The sequence below is a fragment of the Hyperolius riggenbachi genome, chromosome 4 (assembly GCF_040937935.1).
Source record: "Hyperolius riggenbachi isolate aHypRig1 chromosome 4, aHypRig1.pri, whole genome shotgun sequence".
NCBI lineage: Eukaryota > Metazoa > Chordata > Amphibia > Anura > Hyperoliidae > Hyperolius > Hyperolius riggenbachi.
In genome coordinates, this window is record NC_090649.1 from 284,785,069 (window position 1) to 284,809,778 (window position 24,710).

The 24,710-nt window shown below is 43.4% G+C and overlaps 1 protein-coding gene and 1 long non-coding RNA gene across 3 annotated transcripts in view; one reads left to right on the forward strand and one right to left on the reverse strand.

Moving 5' to 3' along the window:
- The window catches only part of SLC35F1 (solute carrier family 35 member F1), a 450,499-nt gene extending 444,861 nt beyond the window's left edge, over positions 1 to 5,638 (forward strand). The window contains exon 8 of the mRNA XM_068231363.1: positions 3,462 to 5,638. Within this exon, the coding sequence (XP_068087464.1) occupies positions 3,462 to 3,686 (225 nt within the window). The 3' untranslated portion in view covers positions 3,687 to 5,638. The remainder of the gene's footprint in view (positions 1 to 3,461) is intronic.
- Positions 1 to 24,710, reverse strand: part of LOC137503838 (uncharacterized) — a 126,017-nt gene that overhangs the window by 56,075 nt on the left and 45,232 nt on the right. Inside the window, exons 2-4 of one of the 2 annotated variants that reach the window (XR_011019348.1) lie at positions 17,862 to 17,905; positions 5,611 to 5,754; positions 3,410 to 3,741 (exon numbers count right to left, since the gene is read on the reverse strand). This is a non-coding gene — a long non-coding RNA (uncharacterized lncRNA). Of the gene's footprint in view, positions 1 to 3,409; positions 3,742 to 5,610; positions 5,755 to 17,861; positions 17,906 to 24,710 lie in introns of those variants that run through there. The other variant, XR_011019347.1, reaches the window with a different exon arrangement.

Sequence of the window (24,710 nt, forward strand, 5' to 3'; positions counted from 1 at the left end):
GGGGGTCCATACGCAGCCGCAGCGCTTTGGCCAGGGATCGCTATACAGCCGCAATATGGCTGTATGAAGATCCCTGGCATGTTTTCCTATTTTCCCAATTTTTTTTTTTTAATGTTTAGAGTGTGGGAATTTAAAAAAAAAATTGTGGGGTCCCCCCTCCTGAAACTTTTTAACCCCTTGTCCCCCATGCAGGCTGGAATAGCCAGAATGTGGAGCTCCGACCGATTGGGGCTTCACACCCTGACTATACCAGCTGCAAAAAAGGTCTCTTTGTTCCGGGGTATATGTTGGGGGGGCCCCCCAGGTTTATTTTGCCCTGGGGCCCCATTGTTGCTTAAACCGGCCCTGACAATAGACAACTGAAACAACAAAAAAGAGAAATCTCACAATGAAAGAAACATAAGAAACATGAGTTCACTGGTGGTGTGAGGGAGAAACAGAGGTATGGAGCGCAGTTCCAGTGTGTTCTCTGACAACACAGTCATCTTCTGGGCACAAAAGATGGAAAGGAAAAACCTTTCATGCCAAGCACTGCATAAAGGACCTCTTTATTTCACTCTAATTCCAAGTAGAATACAGAAAACTGCTCAGCAGGAGTTAACAACTCTCTCCAGTGAAAGTTTCAAGTTTAAAGCGCTCTTGATTAACAAAGCTTCTTTGTGAAAATATTCATCGCTAGCAGTTCATGCTATAATAATTTCAAGGAATGCTTCAGTGCATTCACTCCTATCAACTACATTGTTAGACTCTTTCACAGTTACAGAATGTGTTTCATATCAGTTTATGGAACGTATAGCTAAAGTGACTAAGGCTCCTTTCGCGCTATGCTGCGTTGCAATAAGAATGGTGTTGAAAAGTTGCATCGTACGTTAGATGTGTGGTGCAACGTCATCAGTACAATGACAGTATGCTTCACAACCACAGTAAACGTGCACGTTGCCCTATAAATATACTGCATGCTATGTATTATATATGGAAACCGCCACACCGCACATACCATGGACATATAATTGTGTCATGTTGGGATGTGATTATATCATCTGTTGGGACAAAACGCAATGGACACAGTGTGAAAGCAGTCTAATGGTGGCCATACATGGTACCATTTTTTCATACAATCTTACCATTTCTATGTAATATAAGGGAACTGCCTAAATTATCCTTTCAGCATATTCACTTAATTTACCTTTATACTACATAGAAATGGTAAGAATGTATGAAAAAATTGTACCATGTATGGCCACCATAATGGTGGCCACTAATGATCCAATCTTTTTCATCCAATCTTACCATTTCTATGTAATATAAGGGAACTGCCCAAATTATCCATTCAATATATGCACTCATTTTACCCTTATACTACATAGATTTGGTAAAATTGGATGAAAAAGATTGGATCATTAGTGGCCACCTTTAGTGGTTACATCCTTAATTGACTACTGCAGCTGACAGTTTTTGAACAATACCTCCCTCTATACATACATACATACGGTATTTGGTTCCCTTCTTCCTGTGAAGAGAAGCGTCTATCCTTAAAGTACCCCTGAACTGGGTTTTTCTCAACATATTTTTAATTCTCTTTTATCTGTGGTGCTGTGACATATGTCACAGCATCATCCTCAAATTCCAGCACCCCATGTGGCCCCGCTCTGCTCAGTTATAATATTCAACTGAGCAGAACGTCAATTGTCAGCGGTGAGGAAGTGGCAGTTCCCTCTCCTTTCTACCCATCCTTAGGAATGCCTCCGCTCATCACTTATGGTTCTGATATGCTGTACTGCACACAGCACACACAGGAGAACTGCGACATGTGTGGGCTGGTGGAAATTGACCGCCACAATGGATGTTCTGCTCAGTCAAATATTATAACTGAGCAGAGCGGGGCCACATGGGGTGCTGGAGTGTGAGAATGGTGCTGTGACATATATCACAGCACCACAGACAAAAGAGCATTAAAATATGTTGAGAAAAACCCAGTTCAAGGTTACTTTCATCTACCTTCAAAAACCTCCCTTTTACGGAGGTGGAAATATTACTGGTGAACACAACTCAACCTGCACACCCAGGCTGGACTTCCATACAAAGTTGTATTGGCAGGTACAGCAACATCACTGGAATTTAGTAGGTGCTAATTCAGCAAGCTGTAAGGGAAAGTACGGTAGATATTCCATTCTAATTAATACAAATGTACACAGCTTGGAAATGGACCAATCAAATCCAGCAGTCAGAAATGTTGTACTGGTCATTCTATGTTTTCTGCATTAAATTTGCATGCAAGTTAGAATAATCAACTTCTCGATGACGATCTTTATCCACAACTACATACCTACAGTATGTACATACTCATGAACACATTGAAGAAAGTGAAACCAACAACAGAAAAAGTATGCTACAATAAATAAAAACTATATACAGCCTGCCTTGCTAGAAATAGGACGTAAGACCTCAGGACACTAAATATTATAAAAGTGCTTAGGTCACTGCTGAACAGAGATGGTTAAAGGACATTGGTAATTCCAGTGATTCCAGCTAGAATGAAAATTGCATGCAGCTTGGGTTTGGGCCAATCAAATTCATTGTAATAGTTTGCATTTCATTAAAGAACATCGGAAGTGAGAGAGATATGAAGGCTGCCTTATTTATTTCCTTTTTAACAATGCAGATTGCCTGGCTGTCCTGCTGATCCTCTGCCTCTTTTAGCCATAGACCCTGAACAAGCATGACTAAAGCTTGACTGGATTAGCTGCATAACGTAGTATGGATACAAAGGCACCAGAAGGATAAAAAGATCTAAAGTGTTTACAAATGGGGAGGTAGTGGTGGACTTACCTACTCCAGGCAGACACAAGAAAATGCGATCAATTTTCAGCAAAACAATTTATTTACATACTCCAGTAAAATACAATGTGTCTCACGGGAGAGATCCGCTTCCTGAGGCAATAAGATTGAGCATATACAAAAACAGGTCTAGTACTATGCCAAGCGCCTCTGTGAACCTTCATTTACCAATGCATACACCTTCATTTACCAGCGCATACTACACTATATTGGGATCTCGGTGTCCCTCTTTTTGGATTAGCTGCATGCTTGTTTTAGGTATGTGATTCAAACACTACTGATGTACAAAAGATCAGCAGGGTGCCAGACTACTGGTATTGTTTAACAGGAAATAAACATGGCTGCTTCCATATCCCTCTCACTACAGGTGTCCTTTAACCATATCTACTGTTGAATGAAACCAGGCCCCATTTTAGCAAGGCCCCACCTCTTTCATTTACTATTTCATGGCTGGTGCGAAAAACGTAACTTTATGTGAAAGACACGATATGGATAGTCAAGAGGGAAGAACATGGTGAAGTAGGAGAACCAGCACAAATGAATGCTATTTTGCTGCATAGTTAGTGTGAATAAAAAACTTTATTAGTTCTATGAAATTAACATTTTTGTATCTGCATGTTTAGTTTTCAGGACTGTATCTTCTATCCTTCTGCACAATTCTTGTTGGACTGTTGCTGTATTTCTCCACAACAACCTATGTGGCCCAGGATCCCCGAGTTTATAAACAATTCCGCAACCCATCAGGACCTGTTGTAGAACTGCCAGCTAGTGCACAACTCGAGCCCTTAGTAACTTACACCAGCTTAAGCCAAGAAACAGAAGAGGAGCCACGTGTAAGAGTTGCCTAAAGCCAAGCATTTGTCACCCGTTGAGCCTTCAGTGGCGACTGTTTGTCCATTATCTCTGTTTTGTGCATAGAGAAAAGGTTTTTACCAGTGCTGTCACAAGAAGGGACTTGAAAGCAGGAGCATGAGAAAAGGCTTGACAAGGATGCAAGGAAATGAAACCATTGGCAGACTCAGAAACACCGGGAGTCATTGGTTTTCCAGCATTATTTATTCTCAAGTGTGTAATCAGAGGGTAGGAAAACACTGAGAAGGGTGATATTACCTCAAAGTTTACTTTTGCACATGTCTTCATGTGATATATTGCCAAGATTTTTTTATTTTAGTAAATTTTTTCACCATGTATTTTCACTGAAGATTCCCTGTATTACACAATTATGTGGTCGCTTAATAAAAGCTACTTGAGTGTAATGAAGTACATGACATTCCTAATGGTGCACTGCCAGCTGCCTCTGCTCTTTAGCCCAGGCACACCTGCAATCATGTAGACTGTTGGTGGCATTATAAATTCTTTGCTGAATTTTTGTAATATGTTAGGTTTGTATGACTTTTTGTATCTTCCAGTTGCCAAGTAAATTATATCCTTATTTTTTTCCATGCTTTATTTTAGGTTTAACATGTTTCAAACCAACTAAACACGGCTTTGTTCAACAGTAACTTAAGTCCTTATGTAAAGTCTCTGTCTAGGCATAAATGTTTTATATCTAATGGATACCTTTGCCACCCACAGGACTAGCAATGTAAGACTATTAAATACAAGATATGGTAAATACTTTTGTTTTGATGTTAAAAGCTCCTTCTATGGCTCTCTTGAATATTCCACCAGGAGCTCTTAGCCAGAATTATGCCTGCCTCTCATTTGGCTGGAAACCTCTTCCACAAACTCCAGCGGGATGGGGAGGGGGAATACATTTTGGCACATTCACACACTCTCCTGAATCCTGATTGAAAGAGGTGGGAAGCAGCAGATTGGCCACGCCTCCATTCCCAGGAGGCTGCATCGCATGGGTCAACATGTCTAGGTGTATTACCAGGAGTAGCAGCAGTTACATAACTGCTCCTTATATCACAATAAAAGGCACTTGCTTGTGTGACTGCATATACAGTATATATATATATATATATATATATATATATATATATATATAGATAGATAGATAGATAGATAGATAGATAGATAGATAGATAGATTTACACTTCTATTGCTAGCTTGGCTGTGGAGGGAGAGGAAGCCATTAGATTATATTTTTGCCATGATAGAGGCTATAACAGGAACCTGAGGTGAGTAACATATGGAGGCTGCCATATTTATTCCCTTTTAAACGATACCAATTGCCTGGAAGTACTGCTGATCTTTTTGGTTGGTAGGGTCTAAATCACACACCTGAAACAAGCATGTAGCTAATCTCGTCAGATTTGTCATAGACAAATCTAATCTGCATGCTTGTTCAGGGTCTATAGCTTAATATATTAGCGGCATGTGAATTAATTAAAAGGAAACAAACATGTCAGCCTCCATATCCCTCTCGCTCTCATGTTCCCTTTAATTATTCATACAGTGATGTGCAAAGGACAGCAAATTATAATAACCAATCAGCAGTCATGTTTCACGTTTCTGACTGCTCTCTTAATATTATAGGAAATTTTATTGGTTACTAAAGTCTATTGCACACCACTGCTCTTTGCACTGCCTTATTAATTATGACTGTATGTTATCGACCAACTAGAGTGGGATATTCTTGGGTTTACAACACCAGGTCGGTACTAAATATCATGTATATTTTAAACTGGCTAAAGAGCACATTGAGAAATCTTACAGTATTTTCCATGTCTCTTTTGTTGATCACCAAATACAAGTATATGATCAAGCTCTAATGTAAGCATGCTGTTAGTAAAATATTTCAGAAGGTAATGGGATTGTACCTACACTGCAATAAATGTTTGTCACAAATCTGTCCAACGACTAGAGCAATTTCTTACAAGTCATTCTTTCTCTTGAACTCTAATTCACACCGCTATTTCTGGCCTCTGTTAAACTTCCATACACCTCAAAGTGAAATAACAGGATAATCTGTTGATTAAAAGAAAGAATTCATAATGATTGCAATTGCATTTGCTCTATGTTGCGACACTGATCTCCTTTACTAATGCTGAATGTTTGGCAGCACTGCGTACCAAACTGCATACAGTAGTACGTTCTCGGTAACCAGTGCTGTGCAGCCCATAAGTAGAAATACCAGACAGTTGTGGCTGTGTAGAGTCTGATTTCCTTACTTATCACACACTAGATACATAGCTGTAACCTACAAAGTAACTAGTGTGTTGGCTTGGCACAGCTCGGGGGAGACATAGACATAGATGGGGGAGAAATAGGAGGCCCAGCAGGCAGTGTGCAGCTCCAGAGATATTTAACCACTTGAGGACCGTGGACTTTACCCCCCTTAAGGACCAGGCACTTTTTTTCCATTCAGACCACTGCAGCTTTCACGGTTTATTGCTCGCTCATACAACCTACCACCTAAATGAATTTTGGCTCCTTTTCTTGTCACTAATAAAGCTTTCTTTTGGTGCTATTTGATTGCTGCTGCGATTTTTACTTTTTATTATATTCATCAAAAAAGACATGAATTTTGTCAAAAAAATGATTTTTTTTAACATTCTGTGCTGACATTTTTCAAATAAAGTAAAATTTCTGTATACATGCAGCACGAAAAATGTGGACAAACATGTTTTTGATTAAAAAAAACCCCATTCAGCCTATATTTATTGGTTTGGGTAAAAGTTATAGCGTTTACAAACTATGGTGCAAAAAGTGAATTTTCCCATTTTCAAGCATCTCTGACTTTTCAGACCCCCTGTCATGTTTCATGAGGGGCTAGAATTCCAGGATAGTATAAATACCCCCCAAATGACCCCATTTTGGAAAGAAGACATCCCAAAGTATTCACTGAGAGGCATACTGAGTTCATAGAAGATATTATTTTTTGTCACAAGTAAGCGGAAAATGACACTTTGTGACAAAAAAAAAAGTTTCCATTTCTTCTAACTTGCGAAAAATGAAATCTGCCACGGACTCACCATGCCCCTCTCTGAATACCTTGAAGTGTCTACTTTCCAAAATGGGGTCATTTGTGGGGTGTGTTCACTGTCCTGACATTTTGGGGGGTGCTAAATTGTAAGCACCCCTGTAAAGCCTAAAGGTGCTCATTGGACTTTGGGCCCCTTAGCGCACTTAGGCTGCAAAAAAGTGCCACACATGTGGTATTGCCGTACTCAGGAGAAGTAGTATAAATTGGGGTGTATTTTTACACATACCCATGCTGGGTGGGAGAAATATCTCTGTAAATGACAATTGTTTGATTTTTTTTTTACACACAATTGTCCATTTACAGAGAGATTTCTCCCACTCAGCATGGGTATGTGTAAAAATACACCCCAAAACACATTATACTACTTCTCCTGAGTACGGCGATACCACATGTGTGGCACTTTTTTGCACACTAACTGCGCTAAGGGGCCCAAAGTCCAATGAGTACCTTTAGGATTTCACAGGTCATTTTTGTTTCAAGACTACTCCTCACGGTTTAGGGCCCCTAAAATGCCAGGGCAGTATAGGAACCCCACTAATGACCCCATTTTAGAAAGAAGACACCCCAAGGTATTCCGTTAGGAGTGTGGTGAGTTCATAGAAGATTTTATTTTTTTGTCACAAGTTAGCGGAAATTGATTTTAATTGTTTTTTTCCACAAAGTGTCATTTTCCGCTAACTTGTGACAAAAAATAAAATCTTCTATGAACTCACCATACTCCTAACGGAATACCATTGGGTGTCTTCTTTGTAGAATGGGGTCATTTGTGGGGTTCCTATACTGCCCTGGCATTTTAGGGGCCCTAAACCGTGAGGAGTAGTCTTGAAATCAAATGTCGCAAAATGACCTGTGAAATCCTAAAGGTACTCATTGGACTTTGGCCCCCTTAGTGCACTTAGGGTGTAAAAAAGTGCCACACATGTGGTACCGCCGTTCTCAGGAGAAGTAGTATAATGTGTTTTGGGGTGTATTTTTACACATACGCATGCTGGGTGGGAGAAATATCTCTGTAAATGACAATTGTTTGATTTTTTTTACACACAATTGTCCATTTACAGAGAGATTTCTCCCACCCAGCATGGGTATGTGTAAAAATACACCCCAAAACACATTAGACTACTTTTCCTGAGTACGGCGGTACCATGTGTGACACTTTTTTGCAGCCTAGGTGCGCTAAGGGGCCCAACGTCCTATTCACAGGTCATTTTGAGGCATTTGTTTTCTAGATTACTCCTCACGGTTTAGGGCCCCTAAAATGCCAGGGCAGTATAGGAACCCCACAAGTGACACCCCAAGGTATTCCGTTAGGTGTATGGCGAGTTCATAGAAGATTTTATTTTTTGTCACAAGTTAGTGAAAAATGACACTGTGAAAAAAAAAACAATAAAAATCAATTTCCGCTAACTTTTGACAAAAAATAAAATCTTCTATGCACTCGTCATACACCTAACAGAATACCTTGGGGTGTCTTTTTTCTAAAATGGGGTCACTTGTGGGGTTCCTATACCGCCCTGGCATTTTATGGGCCCAAAACCGTGAGTGGTCTGGAAACCAAATGTCTCAAAATGACTGTTCAGGGGTATAAGCATCTGCAAATTTTGATGACAGGTGGTCTATGAGGGGGCGAATTTTGTGGAACCGGTGACTTTTTAGATGACAGGTTGTATTGGGCCTGATCTGATGGATAGGAGTGCTAGGGAGTGACAGGAGGTGATTGATGGGTGTCTCAGGGGGTGGTTAGAGGGGAAAATAGATGCAATCAATGCACTGGGGAGGTGATCGGAAGGGGGTCTGAGGGGAATCTGAGGGTTTGGCCGAGTGATCAGGAGCCCACACGGGGCAAATTAGGGCCTGATCTGATGGGTAGGTGTGCTAGGAGGTGACAGGAGGTGATTGATGGGTGTCTCAAGGTGTGATTAGAGGGGGGAATAGATGCAAGCAATGCACTGGCGAGGTGATCAGGGCTGGGGTCTGAGGGCGTTCTGAGGGTGTGGGCGGGTGATTGAGTGCCCTAGGTGCAGATAGGGGTCTAATCTGATAGGCAGCAGTGACAGGGGGTGATTCATGGGTAATTAGTGGGTGTTTAGGGTAGAGAACAGATGTAAACAATGCACTTGGGAGGTGATCTGACGTCGGATCTGCGGGTGATCTATTGGTGTGGGTGGGTGATCAGATTGCCCGCAAGGGGCAGGTTAGGGGCTGATTGATGGGTGGCAGTGACAGGGGGTGATTGATGGGTGGCAGTGACAGGGGGTGATTGATGGGTGATTGACAGGTGATCAGTGGGTTATTACAGGGAAGAACAGATGTAAATATTGCGCTGGTGAATTGATAAGGGGGGGTCTGAGGGCAATCTGAGCGTGTAGGCGGGTGATTGGGTGCCCGCAAGGGGCAGATTAGGGTCTGATCTGATGGGTAGCAGTGACAGGTGGTGATAGGGGGTGATTGATGGGTAATTAGTGGGTGTTTAGGGTAGAGAACAGATGTAAACACTGCACTTGGGAGGTGATCTGACGTCGGATCTGCGGGCGATCTATTGGTGTGGGTGGGTGATCAGATTGCCCGCAAGGGGCAGGTTAGGGGCTGATTGATGGGTGGCAGTGACAGGGGGTGATTGATGGGTGGCAGTGACAGGGGGTGATTGATGGGTGATTGACAGGTGATCAGTGGGTTATTACAGGGAAGAACAGATGTAAATATTGCGCTGGCGAATTGATAAGGGGGGGGGGGGGTCTGAGGGCAATCTGAGCGTGTAGGCGGGTGATTGGGTGCCCGCAAGGGGCAGATTAGGGTCTGATCTAATGGGTAACAGTGACAGGTGGTGATAGGGGGTGATTGATGGGCGATTGATGGGTAATTAGTGGGTGTTTAGGGTAGAGAACAGATGTAAACACTGCACTTGGGAGGTGATCTGACGTCGGATCTGCGGGCGATCTATTGGTGTGGGTGGGTGATGAGATTGCCCGGAAGGGGCAGATTAGGGGCTGATTGATGGGTGGCAGTGAAAGGGGGTGATTGATGAGTGGCAGTGACAGGGGGTGATTGACAGGTGATCAGTGGGTTATTACAGGGAAGAACAGATGTCAATATTGCGCTGACGAATTGATAAGGGGGGGTCTGAGGGCAATCTGAGCGTGTAGGCGGGTGATAGGGGTGCCCACAAGGGGCAGATTAGGGTCTGATCTGATGGGTAGCAGTGACAGGTGGTGATAGGGGGTGATTGATGGGTAATTAGTGGGTGTTTAGGGTAGAGAACAGATGTAAACACTGCACTTGGGAGGTGATCTGACGTCGGATCTGCGGGCGATCTATTGGTGTGGGTGGGTGATCAGATTGCCCACAAGGGGCAGGTTAGGGGCTGATTGATGGGTGGCAGTGACAGGGGGTGATTGATGGGTGGCAGCGACAGGGGGTGATTGATGGGTGATTGACAGGTGATCAGTGGGTTATTACAGGGAAGAACAGATGTAAATATTGCGCTGGCGAATTGATAAGGGGGGGGGGGGTCTGAAGGCAATCTGAGCATGTAGGCGGGTGATTGGGTGCCCGCAAGGGGCAGATTAGGGTCTGATCTGATGGGTAACAGTGACAGGTGGTGATAGGGGGTGATTGATGGGTAATTAGTGGGTGTTTAGGGTAGAGAACAGATGTAAACACTGCACTTGGGAGGTGATCTGACGTCGGATCTGCGGGCGATCTATTGGTGTGGGTGGGTGATCAGATTGCCCGCAAGGGGCAGGTTAGGGGCTGATTGATGGGTGGCAGTGACAGGGGGTGATGAATGGGTGATTGACAGGTGATCAGTGGGTTATTACAGGGAAGAACAGATGTAAATATTGCGCTGGCGAATTGATAAGGGGGGTCTGAGGGCAATCTGAGCGTGTAGGCGGGTGATTGGGTGCCCGCAAGGGGCAGATTAGGGTCTGATCTGATGGGTAACAGTGACAGGTGGTGATAGGGGGTGATTGATGGGTAATTAGTGGGTGTTTAGGGTAGAGAACAGATGTAAACACTGCACTTGGGAGGTGATCTGACATCGGATCTGCGGGCGATCTATTGGTGTGGGTGGGTGATCAGATTGCCCGCAAGGGGCAGGTTAGGGGCTGATTGATGGGTGGCAGTGACAGGGGGTGATGAATGGGTGATTGACAGGTGATCAGTGGGTTATTACAGGGAAGAACAGATGTAAATATTGCGCTGGCGAATTGATAAGGGGGGGTTTGAGGGCAATCTGAGCGTGTAGGCGGGTGATTGGGTGCCCGCAAGGGGCAGATTAGGGTCTGATCTGATGGGTAACAGTGACAGGTGGTGATAGGGGGTGATTGATGGGTAATTAGTGGGTGTTTAGGGTAGAGAACAGATGTAAACACTGCACTTGGGAGGTGATCTGACGTCGGATCTGCGGGCGATCTATTGGTGTGGGTGGATGATCAGATTGCCCGCAAGGGGCAGGTTAGGGGCTGATTGATGGGTGGCAGTGACAGGGGGTGATTGATGGGTGATTGACGGGTGATTGACAGGTGATCAGGGGGATAGATGCATACAGTACACAGGGGGGGGGGGGGGGTCTGGGGAGAATCTGAGGGATGGGGGTGATCAGAAGGGAGCAGGGGGCAGTTTAGGGCATAAAAAAAATAGCGTTGACAGATAGTGACAGGGAGTGATTGATGGGTGATTAGGGGGGTGATTGGGTGCTAACAGGGGTCTGGGGGGTGGGCAGGGGGGGGGGGTCTGTGGGGTGCTGTGGGCGATCAGGGGGCAGGGGGGGGGAATCAGTGTGCTTGGGTGCGACATAGGGTGGCTGCAGCCTGCCCTGGTGGTCGATCCGGGTGCTAGTAAGTCACGAATGACGCGATCGCGCCGCCCATGCCCGTAAAAGGACCGCCGCCATTTGTCAATACGGCGGTCCTTGCGGGGTCCACTTCCCGGCCGCCAATTGTATATACAGCGGTCGGGAAGTGGTTAATAGATTTCATGCTGACATGCTGAAATCAATTGAAAATCTGTGTCTAGATTTGATCCCTTTCAGATTAGATTTGATCTGAGAGGGATTTATCTGATGTTCGAATCTGGTGGCTAGCTATTAGTGTATGGACACCTTTAAGCTCGTTTCACACTGTATGCAGCTATCCAGGTAGCAGCGCATTGCAGACAGAGTAGAATGGGCCCATTGCTTTAAATGCACAAACAAGGGTAGCTATGCTATGCTTCCGGGAGTAAGGGGAAAAACATGTTCTGAAAGATGTGGTCAACATGGAAAACAAAATCATTGATATTAATAAAAGCAAGAGTTGTCAAAAATTGGAGGACACTTTTTCCAAAAATAGACAGCAGAACATTTTGTACTTGGCCAATTCACCATGACTCAGTCCCCTCCTTAGAATTGGTCCCTACTCTATCTATGAAACTTACAAGCAAACATTTGGAATTCAGATTCTACAGCATGAAGAGTTTGTTAGTACCGGGTCCTTTCTCACTTGCTCTAGTGCAGCACACAGCATGCTGCTGTACTTAGGTGTATCTATAGGAAAGAAGCCTCTTCGAATGCAGAAGCAGTCAGAGCTGTGGAGGCCCCAACATTTACCTTTTTCTTCCTCCGGTACTGGGATCCATCCTCAAGATCATGTTTTTTTGTGGCTACACTTGTTATGGGTGTGAAAATCATAATGGCCACATCAAGAGAATTGGTGAGAACATCGAGGGTCCCCATTAAAGTTTTCTGAGGTCCTCATGTTTTTTAAGTATGACCCTGCTGCTGCATGCTTCTTTCCCAACAGTACACTTTAACCATTCACTATAGCAGCAATACTGTAACATTACAACACACACACATATAGTGTGGTCCAAGTCCATACCTTGTTTTATGTTTTTGCCTGAGGCTGATATATCATGAGGTAACCCAAAAAATGGCAAATATAATAGTCCAGGTGAGTGACTGTAAAGACACTGTGAAAGAGTGGCAACAAATTCTCCCATCCCTAGTTTCATGACACAATGGATTCTACAAGGGGATTGTGGAAAGCAAAGGCTAAAGCATTATAGATTAATCTATTTAGTAGTAGCATCATCAGCCATTACACTCAGTTTAAAAGACAGCACTTCTGTTAAAGCACATACACTGTTAAAGAGTGCAGTGTAGTGTAGTGTAGTTTTTTTTGCAGGATGTGCTGCTTATACCCCCTACCCTACCTTGAAGCAACAACAGGAGTCTGGTCTAGAAAGGATTGGAAGTGTCAACTGATGTCTAAGTCCCTACTCAAAATCAGGAGTCTTTATCATTTCAGCAGTCACATATGGAAAACCAAGGCCACATTTTTTCTTCGTTCCCCCCTCCCAGCCTGGCAAACTATGCACAGTCGCAGGGAACAGTTTCATATTTACCTGTTCAAGATGCTGGATCGGCTCTTCTTCTTCCTCCACCAGCTCTCATCTTCCTCCACCCAGTGACTACTGTAATGTCTCCTTCTGGTTTCTGATCACACTATATGACAAGTGATTGGGACTCAGAGCATGGTGTCTGCGTTGCAGCGCCGCTCGGTGGTGGAAGAGGGGTGGTGTAAGAGTCTCTTCTGCCACCTCTTTCACCACCAGGCATCATTGCAGCACCGCGGGTGGAGGAAGAGAAGAGGAAGAGGGAAGCCGACAGGTTAATAAGAAACTGCTCCCTGCACCCATTCTGCATTGGGCTGCATTAGGCAGTCTGAGATTAGCCGCCTGAGGATGCCCTGTCCTGACTTATCTCACACGGGCTAACACGGGCAGGGCTGCTAAAAAGTTAAAAAGGGGACCCATTGTGCATGTTTTCATTACAATAAAGAAAAATGCAAATATGGAAAACTATAAACACTTATCTAAACATAGGGAAAGGGTTGCAGATTTCTGGTATTCCAGTTTCTGGTTCACACTTTACAGTTCCAATCTGCAAAGCCTGTCTATAGCAACAAATTTCTGAGGTAATTGCAAAACCTAAAAACATTTCACCATATTTCTTGTGTTTGTCAGGGCCACTACTGGGAACTTGTAAAACATGTTTTTCAAAAGTTCAGTGAAGAATAAAATTGCAGAGGTTTTGGCAAGTATTAATTGTTAGTTAAAAATATTAAAATATTTTTTAAAGGTTGGCTGTATTTTTCTTATTTTTAAAGGGATACTGTAGGGGGGTCGGGGGAAAATAAGCTGAACTTACCCGGGGCTTCTAATGGTCCCCCGCAGACATCCTGTGCCCGCGCAGCCGCTCACCGATGCTCCGGCCCCGCCTCCGGTTCACTTCTGGAATTTCTGACTTTAAAGTCAGAAAACCACTGCGCCTGCGTTGCCGTGTCCTCGATCCCGCTGATGTCATCAAGAGCGCACAGCGCAGGCCCAGTATGGTCTGTGTCTGCGCAGTACACTCCTGGTGACATCAGCGGGAGCGAGGACACGGCAACGCAGGCGCAGTGGTTTTCTGACTTTAAAGTCAGAAATTCCAGAAGTGAACCGGAGGCGGGGCCGGAGAATTGGGGAGTGGCTGCGCCAACACAGGATGTCTGCGGGGGACCATTAGAAGCCCTGGGTAAGTTCAACTCATTTTCCCCTGACCCCCTACAGTATCCCTTTAATCTGTTGTGGGAATGAGTACTAATGATGGATGCACCACATTTTACTTGGGGGGTGGACGTCTGAGACTCTACTTGATATTCTTCATAGATATTGAGTCCTTTGCTTAATACAGTAGGGTCAAAATGTGAAAAAACCTGCCCACTGTTGGAAATGTATGTGCGATATGTGTGGCCTGATCTAATCCTACATCTTCTACCCTGATAGGTGCGTTTCACCAAATCAAAAAACATGCTTTTGCTCCCATTTCCTTGCCTCTAACGCAGGCGTTCTCAGCCAGAGTTCCCTGGAACCCCAGGGTTCCTTGAGGACTCTGCAGGGGTTCCTTGACATTTTACCCCATCGTGGGGGAAGTATAATAGAGCACACTATAATAGGTGGTACTGTAACAAGAAGCACTAATTTGGGGGGTCAGGAGACAGTATAATGAGTGGCAGTGTAATAGGAGATAGTGAAATTAGCAGCCTAACCTACTTAAAGAGACTCTGAAGCGAGAATAAATCTCGCTTCAGAGCTCATAGTTAGCAGGGGCATGTGTGCCCCTGCTAAAACACCGCTATCCCGCGGTTTAACGGGGGTGCCTTCACCCCCAAACCCACCCCCGCAAAAGTTGGTCGCAAACTTTGTCGTAAAATTCTCTTCCTGGAGGCAGGGCTAACGGCTGCAGCCCTGCCTCTGAGCGCGTCTATCAGACGCGCATCGCCGCCTCTCCCCCGCCCCTCTCAGTGAAGGAAGACTGAGAGGGGCGGGGGAGAGGCGGAGATACGCACTGACAGACGTGCGTGGGGCAGGGCTGCGGCGGTTAGCCCTGCCCCAACCAGGAAGCGCTCCCCCGCTGCACCGAGGGGATTTGGGGGTAAAGGGACCCTCGTTAAGCCGCAGGATAGCGGCGTTTTAGCAGGGGCACACATGCCCCTGCTATCTATGAGGTCTGAAGCGAGATTTATTCTCGCTTCAGACTCTCTTTAATGACCATGCCTCCTGAAAAATAAATGTAGGGGTTCCTCGAGACCAAAAAATTGTTTGCAGGGGTTCCTTGAGATCCAAAAGTTATTTACAGGGTTCCGCCAAGGTAAAAGGTTAAGAAAGGCTGCTCTAACGTCATTGGATCTCCTTGCACCCTGAGTGTCAGGCAGAATACTCTATTAACCAAATACAACACCCCAGCCATTCACTTCAGAAGACTGGGTACTGTGTGTCTATCCTTCATAAAGAGGAAGCCCCTCTTACCCTGCTTTACAGTCATGTATACACAATCAGATGAGACAAACATTAAGGTGCCCATACATCTGTCGACTTTGATGGCCGATCAACCAACCAATTCGATTATTATTATTGAATTGGTTGAAAATCTGTGCCGTCAAGTACAGGCCTGACCAATTATTCATACAATTTTGGGCCGAAATTGGTCACGCTAATCGATCACACCTGATGCAAGATGTTGGACCGAAGTTGGTTGATTGGGTGTGTGGCGGTACGGCGACCGATTTCAGAAAGTGCGACGAAATTACAAAACCCCTGCTGCTGCCACCCTAATGTATATGTGCCCCCATGAGTGCATTTATACATTACCTGTTCTGTGACAGCCTCCGCGTGGTGTCCCTCCATCTGTGGGTGGCTCTTCTGCATACACGCTGGTGGCGGCGTATAGTGTGTAACGTCATGCGCATAGCATGTGACGTTATGCGCCACTGCCAGCGTGTATGCAGAAGAGCCACTTGGAGAGATGGACAGACAGCATGCAGAGGCTGACACAGGACAGGTAATGTATAAATGAACTCATGGGGGGCACATTTATCCATTAGGGGGGCAGCAGTGGGGCGGACACAGCAGGCTCAGCTGATTCCCTGGAGAGTTCATGCTGAAATATGGGCAGCTTCGACAGAGATGCAAATCTTTCTCTAATTAGATTCGATTAGAGATAAATTTGTCTCTTTGTCGAATCTGCCCATTATCTTCTAATGTATGGCTACCTTTAAAGATAACTAAGATCAAATATCTGCCTAAAGGCCCATACACACGTCTGATTTTTCGGAACGACGGGTCGTTTGAACGTCCTGTCGTTCAGACGTCCGCCCGCTAAATCGGGCGTGTGTACAGACTGTCATTCGCGTGATAAGACTGAGTTTGATTTAAATAAAACAGCTCAGATATAGCTGATGTTTTGTTACTCTGGACATTGATTAGTGCATTGATTTACATTTGCTGACAGTCACCTTGTTTTACGAGCACTGGGTGTCTGCAGGAGGATACTTACCAGCCACACAAGAGAAGAATCATTTTGTGGGCATGTTTTTCTGCATGACTCTAGATGAGGGGACCCATCTCTTCATACATACTGATGAAGTGACATAAAGGAAAAACTACCCAGCTTTTTTCTTGATTACTGGTGTGAACAGTGTGATTCAGTATGAATAGCAGCCTCCATACCCAGGAATAATGGTTGGAGACAAGACAAATGGTTAGCATACAGTCCTCCATCTGCCTAATTCATCAGCGCCTTATACCTTTCAGCATTGTGGTATGTGAGATGGCTAATCCTCCTCCCCCTTTTCCCATAATGCACCATACTGTTAGGCACAGGAAGTCTTCAGTCCTCTTGTCAGGTTGGTGGCAGTGTTCTCTAATAAGGAGGGGGCTTATGTGTATCTATATGCACCTGCTAAAAGAAAAACGTACTACTCCCTTCCCCATGACTGTAAAGGGGTCTTAGATAGAGATGTTCAGCCATGAACTGCTCTCCTCTGTTCAAAAGTCAAAGGAATCCTTGCCACACTATATATCTATAAATCTGCTGTGGTTCCTTCAGAGACATTAAACAAAAGAAGGATGTAGATATTTCAGGTTTTCCATGCTACAAGCTAATAATGTGAGGCGATTATAATTGCTCCTTTCTCCACCCTGATTTCTACTTATTGTTTACTTAATCCTGCATCTAGAACCATCTGTTATGCATACAGGTTAAAAAATACACAGAAAATAAGCAACTTTATCAAAAACACTTATAGGGTATAAATTATTGTTTTTCAAAAGACATTGGCCCATATTCAATTCACTTTTTCCACTAAGCTTTCGCCTGGGTGATATTTTCACACCTTACCAATAAAATGCCTTTTAAGCCACCAGCAAGCAAAGAAATAGAAATCATTTTGACAGTACTATTTGTTACTTACTTTTTGGTACTTTTTAAATTGAAGATTACTAAAACGTTATTTTCAAGAGCAGATGAAAAATTATCTCCTAGGAGAAAACTTAGGAGAAAAAGTGAATTGCATTAGGGCCATTGTCAGTAACAAAACAATATGTAAAACATTGCTTTATAATCGTGTGTACTTAAAATACAGCAGTAAAGTGACTCTGACCACAAACCATTACATTTCATTACATTGCCTTTACATACAGATATATGTACACAGTATATTACCACAGTTGTCAATACTGTATTTTCACATTATTTCTAGGAACTCTCTGCCACTCAATCAGTACATCTTACTTTGCCATGTTTCTTATGGTCCGGTGAACATCATGTGGCAATTCCTAAGGAAGACACATTCATTAAATTTATGTGTAAAGCCTTTTTTGCACTTTGCATGTTGCTCTTCAATAAATTTGAATTTTATGAACAGTGTACATCAATAAATTATAGTAATACAGAAAAGGCAGAATTTATGGCATAACTGATAGTATGTGTCAGTTATAGGACAACATCCTGAAAGGACAGCAACACTTTTGATTCCCTGTCTAGCCTAGGTTCTTCTGAGTTTATAATTATTGGAGAGGTTAATAAAAACAAAACAAACTCATAATAAAAATTGTGACGAGCTCATTTTTAACTGATTGTTCATCACTGACTTTCGGTTACAGCAAGGACATACTGGTGTCTACTAAAAGATAGATATAATCCTATTGGTGGGTATTTGGGCCAGTCACCCCTAAAACATTTTTGCTAACAAAAAACCCCCCAAAAAAAAACCAAAAAAAAAAAGTTTGCAGCAAGATTTGAAAAAAAGAGAAAAGGCCAAATTCTCCAGGAAGCAATAGGCCTAAACTGTGAGAGCCAGTTCTTAGTTATGACCTATAGATGGAGAAGATGTCATATGAAAAGGGCAATGAGAAAGCTGGGTGAAGCCGCTAGTAGAAGATCAGCAATACTATCTATATTCTACTAATGCTTTACCATTCCTACTTCTCACACTAAACCTCCACCTACCTACTGCTAACACTAAACACCCCCCTATCTACTCCTAAAACTGACCTTCTTGCTATCCTATGCCTAACACTACCCATCACTTATTGCATATGACCTGCTACTGCCTATAAGTCTGTCGTCCAAATTACAAGCTTTAATCAACATTGCAGTCTATAACAGCACCCACGTTACCAGGTGCCACATGGCTCCCCAAATTATCATCCTCAGAATGGTCTGATGGGTGGTGATTGCAGGTGATCTGCCTTTGGGAGGTGTTACATGAGTGATACTCCGGGCCCTAATGGCTGTGGGAGGAGAGGCTTCTGTTCACTTGTCCTATAAGGCTACTAGCACAATAGTTTCCCATCTGTCCTGCTAGTGCTAGGCCCTGAGCGACTGGTTTATTTGAAATGTATTTTGCTGATTGGCTGTAGCCATAGTACAGGGGTCAGTAACCTTTTTGGCTGAGAGAGCCATAAATGACACATATTTTAAAATGTAATTCCATGAGAGCCATACAATATGTTTCAAACTGGGACAGTGCGCATGCACAGCAGACGGCTCGCGTCCCTGTTGCCATGGTGATGTGTATACACCAGGCAGCAGAAGTGTCAGACACCTCTTCAGCTTCTTTTGGGTTTCAACAACATCAGCAATTTCCCCGAAAGCCAGACAGGAGAAATACTGACTAACAGCTTGTACAGTTAGCTAGCTGAGTTGGGGGTTGATTCACTTTGTAGGACACGATAACCGCACTTTAGCCCAATAGGCTGCCTGTCAAGTGGCCTATTAGGCCAATAAAAGTGTGGGGATCTCATCCTACAAAGTCAATGGACCCGACAGGGTCCAGGGCGGGACAATTGGAGCAGCTGTTACTTTTTAGGGGAATGTGAGTAAGTTAGTAGTGCATGCTACAGCAGTAGCGTGCCTACTTTGAAATTTTTACTTGCGCTGCCACACTAAGCTGCGCTGTTTAAGCATTGTAACTTAGTGAATCAACTCCTACTGATATGTATGTGGGCCAGATGTAACCATCAAACGAGCCACATCTGGCTCCAGAGCCATAGGTTCCCTACCCCTGCCATAGTATATCAGCATGTGAAAATCAAGGTTTAATGTCAGTATTCATGCAGCTTAGCTTATTACAGGAGAGTAACACTCTCAGGCTGCTTCTAGTGCTGTAGGTTTAATTTCTGTGAATAAAGAGCTTAAAGGGAATCTGGAGTGAAAATAAATTTGTGATATAATGAATTGTATGTGTAGTACAGCTAAGAAATAAAACATTAGTAGCAAAGAAAAGTGTCTCATATTGTTTTCCAATAGAGGAAGAGTTAAAAAAAACTTCAGTTGTTATCTATGCAAAAAAACCTTCTCTGGGCTCTCTGGCCAAACTCGCTACAGTGCTATTTTCTGAAGCACTTCCGAGTCTCGGCAAGTCGCTGACGTCACTGAAACGCAGGAGGCTTCTCAGCTCTCATTGGTTAGGCGGAGGACCCGTTCTCAGTACGCGCTCCGCCGATGTAAACAGTAACTCTGATGCTCATGATTGCGTGTCAGCTGAGCAGCTGACACGCTGGATTTCTATCAGTTTATTTTTAATCCTGCAATTGTTTATTGGTTAGTTCTTGTATTGAAACCTAGTAAGCGCCCCTAATCATCGCCCGTGATAGCATTAGCTTTGGCTTGTTGCTGGGTAGCGCTCACTGTCTGATTGACTGTTGCTGACTATTGCCTTGTATCCTAACCACGCTTAACCTCTGATTGATTCCTATTGCCTTTTATCCCGACCACGTTTAACCTCTGATTGATTCCTCCTGCCTTGTACTTCGACTACGCTGTCTTGCAGCCTGGATTGACCTCTGCTTGAATACGGATTTGCCTGAACTGACTTTTGCCTGCCTTGACTACACTATCTCTGGAAAGTGTCTATCTGGACTCCCTCACTGCCACCAGGAACTCCTGGCACTTCTGCTACTTGGCTCACTTGTCTGAATAGCCTCATCTACTAGGCCTCAGGTGACTATCTTGTATATTCGTATCTACTGTGCCCAGTATTGTATTGCCAAGAATATTCAGGTTGTCTGGTGATTAGCTACCTGTCAAATTGTATGCTACATCTACCTGCAGGATGTATTGTAGTATTGTGTTAGGCAGGAGTTTGCACAGGTGTTACGGGCTGGGTTCTGGGTAAGTCATATGAGCATACAGCCTGACCTGTGGTTATTGACCAGACAAGCCTGACACACTTATACATCAAAGAAACAGTGAAAGACAACTTCAGATAAGATTTTACTGCAGGGTAGTTCAAAGGGTCATTGGCTCTGCTCTGTTTCATAGTTGAAAATGAATAGTGTAGTTTGTAAACAGCAAATATTAGAGAATGATGTAATGTTATTTAAAAAAAAGCTATATAACTGAAAAAAAAATATGAGACTCTTTTCTTTGCTACTTATGTTGAATTAATTATCCGTACTACAAATAAAATTCATTAAATTAAGTTTTTTTATTTTTGCTTCAGTATCACTTTAATTACAGTTGGTGACAATCCTACTTTAAACTATACTTTGGAGTGAGAGTGCTTTCATAGAAAGCAACCAGAGGAGGCCCTGGTGTATTGGTAACCTTTTTATGCCTTGATTCCTGAATCTACTAAGCTCTTGAAAATATTTGCCACATGTTTATATTCTTTGCTATATCACAGTGTTTATACTAGCCAGGTGACAGATATGCTCTTCAATCCTTTGGTTTATACTTCACTGAAAACGTAAAACCAACAGAAAAAACCTCTTCACAGGAAACACAGAAGAAAGTGGCTGACAAACAAGTCAGAGCTAGAATTTATACTGTAATTTTCAATTTATGAGCCGTTCTTTCAGATAGATGTTTCCCTAAAAATAGGTTACTGGTTGAAATGAAAACAGAAGCTATTCCTGCTGATCCAACTAATATTCTGAATTCTGTCCTTTATACTGCATGTTATAATGAAACCTAAAAATAAAAAGCAGAAAGGGTCTGAAGAAAGAAAAATAAACAATTTGAAGGGGAAAAAATAGTTGTGTATTTTGCTTCATTTCCACATCTGTGCACTTTAAATACACCTGCCAAAAGAAACATGAGGCCATCCCTGCTTGTCTCCTCGTAAAAATGATACTTATTTGCTGCCTACAATCCCCTGTTTACATGCACCTTTTATTGTAAGGCTATAATACTAAGAAAAAATGTAGTCAGTAGTGTCTGTGGGGAACTTCTAGATATATAGAACCTCCATGTCAGGAAAACAGTATATTTCATGGCTATTTCATGTGCATATGAGGTGTATGTGACTGAAAATACCACCTTTTACTATGACCCATGCAAGGACTGCTATAATTTGTCACCTAGACAACAGTAGACAATTTTTAATAAATGCTAGCCAGATTTTTTGGGATTACTGGTGTTCCCCATGCTTTACTCTGTTCTCCAGCTCAGAAGAACCCTGATAGGTCAGGCCTCCTGACTCTAAAACCTTGCCTACATAAGCTAATGACACTGCTAGGCCCATTCCTGTGCATCGGCTGCGTGCTTCACGAGGTCCTCCAGCAAAACTTTAATGGGCACCCTAATGTTCACACCTCTTCCCTTGCCACCCTTTGGTGCCCTTAAAGAGGAGCTGTTAGGTATAAGGTCTCAGAGAAAATAAACACATATATCAGTAGCTAAAGATTGGCTGTACTTACATTACATATGCATTTCACTGTCCATGTTTGTACTTCACAGAATTTGTATATAGTATATGCAGAGATTGATGCTCCTGACAGCTCATGGCAGGTTCCATGTTTATCTGTCTCCTATGAAGCCAAATGTGTCGTCATGTCCTGCCTGCTTCCTGATCACAGAAAAGCTCATACTGAATAACACTAGTGTGCAGTGAATATTAATTAGCCATGTGGCTAGGAACAATAGCGGACACCTGCAGTGTACTCTGCCCGGAGATTTTTCAGTGCTGTGCGCTGGACTGAGTTACAAGCTGCTGAAACTTGATCCTGTAACTTCTCCTTAGCAGCCGAGGGGAGGGCCCCAGAATGCTTTGCAGTATGGTATGCGGCTTGCGTCCTCTTGGGTCTAACAGCTTTGCTGATAAGCACACATCAAATGTAAGAGAGATTTTTATCTTCACTATTGCCTTTTTGGCTTCCGTCTAAACTGTTTAACACAGGAGAATAGTGGTTTAAATTAGCTTCTGCAGCCTGACAGTTACTCTTTAAGGGTTATAACAAGGGTTATAAAACTAACGTGGCAATCATGATCTTCACACCCATAACAAGTGTAGCCACACAAACACCTGATCTAGAGTATAGTCCCCTGTATCAGAGGAAGGGAAGGTTAGCAGTTGGGGCCCCCCACAGGTCTGGGCCCTCCTACGATTACAGGGGCTGCTCTCCTCTAGTTACGCCTCTATCCTCCAGTGTCAGCCGTAACCGAGAGTACCAGTACCACGTGACTCTCCACATGTTGTCACATCATACATGCGCTACTGCCACAGGCAGACACCAGAGGAGGCGCGCTGGCTGAGAGGTGAGACTTTAAAACAGAGCACGGAAATGGGGGTGGGGCTTCCTATACTGAAACTGACCCTATGCAGCCAACAGTGCAAATATTCTGCCACCAGTTTCTACTTGTTGCTTTAGCTGCACATTTTACTGCCCACGTCTTCCGCATTGATTTTATGCATAAGAGCAGTATATAAGCACAGGCTACTGTATACATGTTATTCACATGCAAAAGGAGTTCAAAACCCCTGTTTGAGATCAAGTAAGCAGTAAGTGCAGGTGTCTTGTGTCTTTGTGGATAGGTGTACAACTATAGGACAGATTTATATACAGTATGTGGAAACGCAGTGCCAACAGTAACACTTATCATTTACACTGAACAATGTGGGTGTACTTTGAAAATTTCACAAATTGAAATTTAGTTTTAGTTGGAATTTAAAGCAACTATGGAGTTATATTAATAATGTAGAGCCTGCAGCTGGGTGACATACTCACCCCATCTACAAAACTCCCTGGTAGAGTGCAGCTAGGTCTCACTGCTAAGTGTGACATACATTTATCAGAACATTTTTTATGAATAATGTATGAAAACATTTTGTAGAAAAAAAAGTTGCAGTTTTTGCAAAATAAAAAAAGGAAATTAGCTGGATCAGTGTGAAGATGGGCTGCTCTTCAGAGTCAAACATGCCATTCTAAGCACACAAAGGCCCGATGCACACCAAAACCCGCTAGCAGATCCACAAAATGCTAGCAGATTTTGAAACGCTTTTTCTTATTTTTCTGTAGCGTTTCAGCTAGCATTTTGCGGTTTTGTGAAGCGTTTTTGGTGTAGTAGATTTCAGATATTGTTACAGTAAAGCTGTTACTGAACAGCTTCTGTAACAAAAACGCCTGCAAAACTGCTCTGAACTGCCGTTTTTCAGAGCGGTTTGCATTTTTCCTATACTTTACATTGGAGGCAGAAACGCTTCCGCAATCCAAAAAATGCTTTACCCCGGGAGTATGCGTTTCAGCAAAACGCCTCCTGCTCTGGTGTGACCCACCCCATTGAGATACATTGGCCAAGCGTATCCGCAGCCGCAAGCGGCTGCAGAAACGCTGAAAAAGCCACTCAGTGTGCACCAGCCCAAAAGGAGGACAACCAGGTGCTGTCCTGATCCAGCTTGTAGTGGTCAGCCAAGGATTATTAACCAACTTGGAAGATGGATGACATCAGAAAACACTTGTATGTATACTGTCACACAAAACAATCATGAATGATTGTTCAAGTTAAAAACAAGTCATAATTTTAATCACATGGGATCAGGTGTGAGATTAGCATAGACAACAGCAGTAATTTAGCAAGAGGGATATGGAGGCTGCCATATTTATTTCCATGTAAACCATACCAGTTGCCTGGCTGCGGATTCTCTGCCTCTTTTAGCTATAGGCCCCGATTCATAAAGCATTCCCGCATGCGGGAATGCTGAAAACAGCTCACTTTACCGACCACATAGCAAAATCTGTATTCATAAAGGCTTTTTCTGCATGAAAAGCCGACATTCCTGAGAAGAACGATAAATCCCCACCTTGCGCGGTGATTATCTTAACAAAAGTAACAAATGTCAATTCATAAAGATTAGAG